The sequence below is a fragment of the Adiantum capillus-veneris genome, chromosome 20 (genome assembly GCF_014529385.1).
Source record: "Adiantum capillus-veneris isolate H3 chromosome 20, ASM1452938v2, whole genome shotgun sequence".
Lineage (NCBI taxonomy): Eukaryota > Viridiplantae > Streptophyta > Polypodiopsida > Polypodiales > Pteridaceae > Adiantum > Adiantum capillus-veneris.
In genome coordinates, this window is record NC_140950.1 from 5,598,546 (window position 1) to 5,607,072 (window position 8,527).

Sequence of the window (8,527 nt, forward strand, 5' to 3'; positions counted from 1 at the left end):
AATGACCAGACAATGGAGCAATGACCAGACAATGGAGCTTAAAAGACCTTAGGGTTAGCTTCATTAAAGACCTCCAAAGGTTAGTGTTTAAAGTCCTTAGACCTAGGACCTTAGGGTATTCTAGACCTTAGACAAGCTAAGCATGTGCTTGAGATGCTTGTCGTGCTTGAGCTAACTAAGGTGCTTGTGGTGCTTGATGACTAAGGTGCTTGTCATGCTTTATGACTAAGGTGCTTAAAGTGCTTCATGAATAAGGTGCTTGAGGGGTTGGAGGTGTTCCAAAAAGTCAATAATATCCCTACACAAGGGGAGGCGAGCCCTACAAGTAAGGACATGAGAGAGAACACACAAACACTCACTCAAGGCAATCCAAGTCTAAAGAGGCAACAAGGACGCATGTAAAGCTCCTCCCCATGTTGCCCTCATAAGGTGCCTAAAGCCTATTGGTTGGCCTTTGAAGGGGTCCAATGAGAATTTACTTTGTTTAATTAATTTTTCAAGCATTATTCAAGCCCTCTCTCTCAAAGGGAAAAGGAGGACACTTGTCCAAAGGCTACCTCTATTGTTTGAAATGACCTAGGCTTGTGATTGGCTAGGCTTGACATGAGCCAATGAGCTTCAAGCATGAGCTACAAGGAGGGGTCGACCCAAGAAAGGAGGGGGTGTGCTTGTCCATATACCCTCTCTCACACACTCTCATTCTCGTAGTGTGTTGTGCAAGAACTCCATCTCCTTCTCCACACTTGTTGAGAAGTTGAGAGCCTACACCAACACCTCTTGGCTATGGAATGCAAATCCAACCAAGATCCATGCTCCAAAGCAAAAGCTTGCCATCTTCTTCATCTCCATTACTATGCTACTATGCTATGCTAAGCTATAAGAGTAATACAAGTCAGGAGACTATTTCTTTCTCGTATGTTACTTTTTCTTCCTCTTCCCTTCCCTCACTCCTTGCTAGCTCTCTCCATCTTTGAAGGTGTTTGAGGTCTTGGGATTGAGGCCAGGGATATGTTAATGATTTTGCAAGTTAATCAAGGGCATAATTTTGGTGTATGAAGTCTACCATCTTCATTGCACCAACGAGGTCTCAAGGAACACAAGCTTGCATTGTACCAAGTCTCTCTTTATGAGGGAATCTATAATACAAAAGCCTTTTGGAAGAGGGACCGGCTCCACATAAATTCGATCCTCAATTGTTGTCAATTTCTTTAATCCTTTCTCTCTCTTTTACAAGTATTGTTCATGCCAAGCTAATTAGTTGTAATGTTCATTTTGCTACCTTTGATTAATTACTCTTCTTATGCTCTTTAAGAATTCTCTTAAAGAAAAAGCTCACTATTATAATTTCAATTTCCGCTGTAACCTACTTTGTCAAATAGGTGTTGCTGTTTGTGATTTAATATTAATAGGTAGAATATAGAGTAGATTCCTTGTACTTCTCATCTCTCTCTCTCTCTCTCTCTCTCTCTCTCATGGTCACATAATGTTCAACCATGGAGACACGTCTCTGATGTGGCAAGGGCATCTTTAGTTCACCGTGTTGATTCTGAAACCATGGGGAATGCTTGTGTTTGAGGGGAGTACCATGGTAAATACACACATTGTAGCATCATAAGCAACTCGCCTTGATTTTTTGTTCCACTATCCTTCATGTGTGGTGGATACTTTCATGGTTTACTTTGCAAGGTTCATCATCTGCTCTCAACATTGTATCTCATGAGCGAAGGGTATGAGTAGGACATGCCACACACGGCTGGGGCACTCCTTAAATTGGGCTTGTTGTTAAGAGGGGGGATATGAAATGGAATTTTATGGAGCCAAATAGGTGTTCACAAAAAATCGACCTTTAGTGTATTTTTTAAGGACAAAAAATGAAAATTCCCGGTTAGTTTTGAGGGTTGCCTTTAAGGAAACCGGTTAAATTTTGAAGATTTCAATGTAAAAAACCCATAAAAACCGGCTAAAATTCTCCACAAACCATAGATTTTCAAATTTCTCCTTTTCTCCATTGGTTCCTCAAAACGTTTTCGGTAAACACTGCCAAAAGGTGCCTGCCGTTTTTTAAGTGGCTGCCATGTTTTGGACACCCACTCATCTCTAGTTGGCCCTCACCTCACACATGGCTATCCGACGCGTGTGACACCCCCCTCCCTTGATACTGGAGTGGAGCGCACGGCTGAAGCATTCTAGAAACGCAAAAGAAAATGACATATGAACCTTCTGGAAAACGAGGAAATTGTTGATATTTTTTTGTTTCTTTGAGAGAACAGAAAAGTGTGAGTAAATTGTTGTTGCCGCAGAAAGCTTACCGCCCGCCATCGCCATCGCCATCGTCAACCCACTGGACGGCACCGCCCCCAAATATCCACACCCAACTCACCTTCTGGACGCGTCTTCGCATCGGTTTTCACTTTTCTTCTAGTAGTCTAGCCAGCAGCCAGCGGAGAATTAGGCCTTGGGTAGCTTCGTCCTCACCTCATAATTCCCATCGAGCAGCAGCAGCAGCGGAGAATTAGGCCTTGGGTAGCTTCGTCCTCACCTCATAATTCCCATCGAGCAGCAGCAGCAGCAGCGGAGGCACCTCGTGTTTTGCATATACGTTGTAATTGCAGACATGGCCAGTATGTATGCATATGAGATGGGAGGAGTGGGAGCGTATAACGAAGGCAAGAAGAAATTAGCATCGATGGTGGGCATCAATGATCAAAATGAGCACTACTTGAATCAAGCCGTGGAGGACCAGCAGTGGACCTTGGTGGCTAAGAAGCTCGCATTTGAAGATCAAATGCGGGCCAAGGCAGATCTACTGCAATTAGGGAGTGCCAACGCCTTGCAGACCTCGACCTCCTCTAGTAAACCCCTCCCAGCGCCTATCCAGGGCAAGCCCTCAGCAGCAAATCTCAACAACAAGCCTGCCAATACATCATCATCGTCTTCATCCTCTTCCATAAAGCACAAGCACAGAGGAGGAGCGTCTGCACAAACAGAGATGGTGAACAGAATGATCAACAAGCTTTTAGCTTTGGACACTAATAGCTCGAGCAAGCTTATTCCCCCCTCTCAAAAGGGCCTTCTTTCTCACACGACACCCATCCTTCCTGATGTTCTTCCCTCCTCAAAGAACACCTTCTCATCTACTAGTAGCTTGGACAGAAAATTTAAGACCCTTCCACCAGCCGAAAGCCTCTCTCGGAATGAAACCCTTGGTGGCTACATTTTTGTCTGCAACAATGATACCATGCAGGAAGATCTCAAAAGGCAACTCTTTGGTAAACTCTAATATGAGAGAGAGAGAGAGAGAGAGAGAGAGAGAGAGAGAGAGAGAGAGAGAGAGAGAGAGAGAAGCTCTTTACTTATCCTCAAGTAGCTCCTCCTTTTTTTTTCCCGACAGGCTTACCGCAAAGATACAGGGATTCTGTTCGAGCAATTCAACCTGGACTTCCATTATTCTTGTACAATTACACAACTCATCAGTTACATGGAGTCTTTGAGGTTGTATGCTGAACCATTGCTGAACCATTAGCTTCAATGCCATCTCGAGTCTGTACATGACTAATTGGAATAATGATGCGATAGGCAGCAAGCTTTGGAGGCTCCAACATTGATCCCTCTGCCTGGGAGGATAAGAAAAACAAAGGAGAATCCAGGTTTCCAGCTCAAGTAAGTGATGAATGATCCATTGCCTTATCTCGATCTTCGGGATTGTGACTTTGCACATTTACAAGTGGAGTGCTTGTTTTTTCGGTCAGGTTCGGATTCGGGTTCGGAAGATCTGCAAAGCACTAGATGAAGATGCATTTAGGCCAGTTTTGTTTCATTATGATGGACCCAAGTTTCGACTACAGCTATCTGTACCAGAAGTAAGTCTGTCTGTACAGTAGTTTTTCCTTGTTATTGTTTGTGCAGTTTGGAGGCATACCTCACATTCGGGTTTTACCTCTTATTTGCCAAGTGTTGTGTTTGGGTGAACAGACTCTGGCCTTGTTGGACTTGTTCATGGAGAATGGATTTTAGGGGCCTTGGGGATGATGAACAAGTTGCTGGTGCAATTTTGGCTGATTTCAAGTCTGAGTTTTCCCAGCTCCACTGAGGTGTTGAAAGTGTTTTTGTCTCTCTAATTATAGACAAGGAATGCTTGTACCAGTTTTGCTTACACCAAGCTTTCCACTAGAGCCATTTCAGGTCTTCATTTGGAAAGCGAACAATCGTAAATACTTTGAACACATCTTGGTAACTGAGCATTTGTATCCAACGGTAAAAATGTAGAGGAATTTATAACTATGTAGAGAATTGTGTGTCATGATTGTTGGCTCCACATGAAAGCGCAACCTTACCATGCTATTGTTGATCATTACTTGGTGCTAATGCATCGTTATTTTTCTTCTTTTTTCAAGAGTGTGGCCCTGTATTACGGAACACTATTAGTATTCTGGGTTGCTGGTATGCCTGTTGGGTATGTGCGTTTTGCATGTGCACACACAGATGGTTGGCTGCCCCTGCACTGCTTGCTGGGTGAAATCTAGCAACTCTGGCTGTTTTCAACGTATGCAAAGCGAGGGTTGTAATCCAGATGCGACTACCAAATGCCTCCATTTTTTAAGGCATGTGAAATTGTGCAATACGTTTACCAACAATTCAGGATGAGATCGTCATGTCAAGGCTGTTGAAGGAAAGCATCGTGCAGGCAGTATTTTGTTCAACATGTTTGCCGATTATGAGTACTTTGAACCAAAGCAAGATCTTGATGGACATGTTATCTAGGGTTTGCTTTTTCCAAATGTAACTACTGCAACGTTTTCCAGCAGGAAGAGGCAAGCAAGCTCTGAATGTTAACCAATGCGGGCAGGGGCATGCAGCTCTGAACTACCTCGCCAGACATAAAAATGGAGTGCTTCATCCTGATGTATCCACCTGTGCTTGCCTTACCAGGACATGTAGCATTATGCAGTCAAGCAGCTGCATTCTTTTTCTGCCAAATGCGAAAATAGGCATCTCTATAAATTTGGTCATCTATGCTTGCACTTTTGAAGGCATGTGAGATGCAATGTGGGCAAACAAAATCATGATGTCATAGATAGCAAGGGTAGCTGCTGGAAAGAAGTCATGCTGGGCAATGCTCTGTTCAACATATTAGCCAATTTTTGTGTGCAGTTTTTGAAAGCACGAGTTTTAAGTTCTTGTTGAGTGTCCCATCCTCTCAAAAAAAATCTTTACTGGAAATGTCTTTGGTCAACATTTACACGCATTGTACAACGAGTTTTGAAAGCGCATTGAGCTCTTGGCGAGAATCCCGTACGAGATGGGGAGTTGTACTGCATCATTGGAAGATTAACTGAGAAGAACAATGCCAGGGAAAACTCCCCGCTGTTTCTAATGGATGTGATGGGAGGTTTTCACTCGAGACTGTCTCTTGCATCGAATATACCCAGCAAAATGCGTGCATTCTTTCACTAAAGATGCTCACGTGGGCAAGCAAACTCATAATGCAAGTGATAGCAGAGGTGACTGACTATTGAAGAAAACCTGTCGCTCTAGTCAATATGTCAATTGTGGGTTGTGCACTTTTGAAAGCACTAGTAGTTCCGCAGTCTGTTTGGGATGCAATCGTGTAATTTTGTAGGATATGCCCGACAATTTCCATTGATGTAATTTCTTGAACTGCGCTTTTTGGAGAACATGCCAAAAGGCCTAGTGAAGGAAGATAAGGACTGTTATTCAGTGGAGGGTGTTTGAAAGGCTGTACTGTTTTCAGTGGATGCACCAAGAGGGAGGGTGTTTAAGGGCTATGTCATCACCCAAATGCAATGCAGTCATTCACAACACCTGGTGGATGGTGACCAAGTGCATGTTGGTAAGATTACACAATCCAAAGAAGGATACCTGTTGGTAACATTATACTAGGAAAGGAATGATACCAGAGTCCTCTCTAGATGTGCGATGCCCGCGATAATCGCATGACCACTGAAGCTCTTGCTTGTTTTCATCCAATGCAAAGGGGGGACTGTCAAATGGTATAGAAGCTTCTTGTATGGGATGTTGTTTGGTAGTCTTGGCGAGTATTCAATGGTAATGGCAAATGCGGACTCAGCGTTTCTGTCTCTGTGCTGTCACTTTTTGCCACTTGTTTCTGTCTCTGTGCCGTCACTTGTTGCTTGCAGACTCATGTACAAGCCCTTCGGAGGCATTTGCAAATGTTTGCACAAATTTGGAGTTTGCCTGCATGTTGCGAACTTGGCTGCATTTTAGGCCTGCATTTCTCTTTTGACCTATAAGCAAGAAGCTATAAACTTTGTTTTCTGTAGTGTTCTCATGTATTAACTTTTAAGATATTGTGTCTAGCTTAATTGTGTGTGTGTGAAGTTTCAACCGTAAAACTCAGCTTTCATTTTTGAACACAAACTACCACGAATGTAAGCTCACCTACCCTCTATGCATTCTTTTGCAAACTTGGCATTGTCGAATGTGAATGCAATGAATGGTTCCCACGATGGTGGTTAAGAAGATCTTGGGTGTTCGATGAAAATGGAGTGATGGATTCTGTCCATAAGCATGTCCCCAAGAAACTCAAGGCTGCTTCAGGCGAAAGCAGAGCAAGGGTTTCTCTTGAAATATAGACTTGGGATAAGGAAACGTCACTTGGGTACGGTTAGTATATAGTTGGGTTGATGGAAGCATATATCAGCGGTTGCACCGCCCCTCCGTCAAAAAGCTTCTAGTGCACAAAATAATTGATTTTATTTTAAAGGCGTGCAGAACCATGTAAGAAGCTAACGGGGGCAACCGAGTCACTAATAAAACGTAAAAAATGCTTTGCTTTGATGCTTTGATCGACATATGTGCCAATTGCGGTGTTCACAATGCGTCTTGAGGATCATGCTATAGGGTTGCATCTGTTGGAATTTCTTGATTGCAAAGCTTGGCAACAAGTTTGCAACGTCCTTGTCCATCATGTTTTCAACCTGATCTACAGATCAGTCCAGCCAATTGTCATTTACAATCTTGTTTGCCAAGAGGGACAGATCCCTTAGCATTGGACATCATTGCCATTCATCACCTCCAATGGCATCTCCGAGCGCACGTACGAAATATGAGCTCGTTCTCTAGTATGTTGCACCTATGACAACACAAAAAGTTGTGACACGGGGGTGTCTCAGGAAGAGATTGGAAAAGTGAGGCTTGCACTGCTCCATTGCATCACAACTAACTTATTAGTATTGGAATTTGGCACGGATGTAGCGAACGAATGGACGAGTCATTTTTACACGCATTCATTGTCTTTGGTAGCCTCTCTAATCATGACGAATTGGATGTTGGGGTCTAGGGTTATTTTTCTTTTTATTAATTGTTTTCTTGGATGTTCACTGAGATCATAGAAGGTTTCCACTGTTCCAAAGAGAAATTTGATGGAGAATTCATCTCTCTGGTGCATGTAGAATGTTTTCCATTTTGCTGGTTGACTCACATCTTCCACTGGTTGAACCATTTGTAGGGATACTATGTCATATCCATCGCCATTGCAAACCTTGGTAGGGGTTACTTCGTTTACACACACATCCAACGTGGCGAGTATTTTATCCCATGGAAAAGGTTCAAAGAGATGTTTGGAGAAATGATCTTGAACGTACTTTTTGTCCTCTACCATCCTCTCCAATATATAGTCTTTCCTTTGTAGGTCTCTACACTAAGATGCACCACACATCCAAATGGATTTTTAAAATTGCAAGCATTCAAGGATCTCTTGTTCGCCCTTGGTACTCGAGTAGACTTCCTCAAGGAATTTTTTTTATTACAACCATTCAAGGATCTCTTGTTTGCCCTTGGTACTCGAGTAGACTTCCTGAACCGGTGTATCCATGAAATCTCTATAAGAGTGGTCTTTTAGGTTCACTCCGGTACTCTTTTTGTCATACCTTAAGTAGATGTGATCGTAACCCCAATCTTGAACCACTTTGACATGTCGCATGAATGGACGTTCAAAAATAGTGTCAAAATTGTTATCCTTGCCAAAATCTACTATGGCAAATGCATGCTCATTTTTTATTTCATAGGAAGTGACCACCACCTGTTCCAATATCCCAATGGGCTATTCTACATAGCCATCTGCTAGTTGCAACTTCATCTGTGTCTGTCTAAGAGCTAGTTTGGTTGTCCCATTTCTCCCATATTTCTTGTGTAGCTATGGCTATTCCTAGTCACTATTGTTTGTTGTTTTCATATTCTAATGATATGGTGGTGTTCACATCTTCTCTATCACAGTATCGTCCACTTTGTTCATTGGCATGGGCTCAACTATCTCTGGTTTGAAAGATTTTGTTTCCGTTTTTCTTTATTTTGACGGGTTTAAAAGATCAATTTATGCCTATTTTTTTTGAGGTTCTTTCCCACTTCGACCTACACATGCGGTTTGATTTTTACCAATCCTGTTAGAGTTAGTGCACTGGATGGGAGTCGAAATCACTTCTTATAAACTCTTGGAATCTATCATTTGAGGATTTTCTTTCCACTATGATGGCACAACTATAACTTC

General features: G+C 42.6%; 1 protein-coding gene across 1 annotated transcript; it reads left to right on the forward strand.

Annotated features, from left to right (window-relative positions):
* Positions 1-2,290: 2,290 nt before the first annotated feature.
* Positions 2,291-6,098, forward strand: LOC147432033 (uncharacterized). Its single transcript, XM_086491843.1, has 5 exons — positions 2,291-3,269; positions 3,392-3,492; positions 3,577-3,660; positions 3,750-3,860; positions 3,973-6,098. The coding sequence occupies exons 1-5, from the start codon at positions 2,615-2,617 to the stop codon at positions 4,012-4,014; spliced, it is 993 nt and encodes a 330-aa protein (XP_086347969.1). The 5' UTR covers positions 2,291-2,614; the 3' UTR covers positions 4,015-6,098.
* The last annotated feature ends 2,429 nt before the right edge of the window (positions 6,099-8,527 follow it).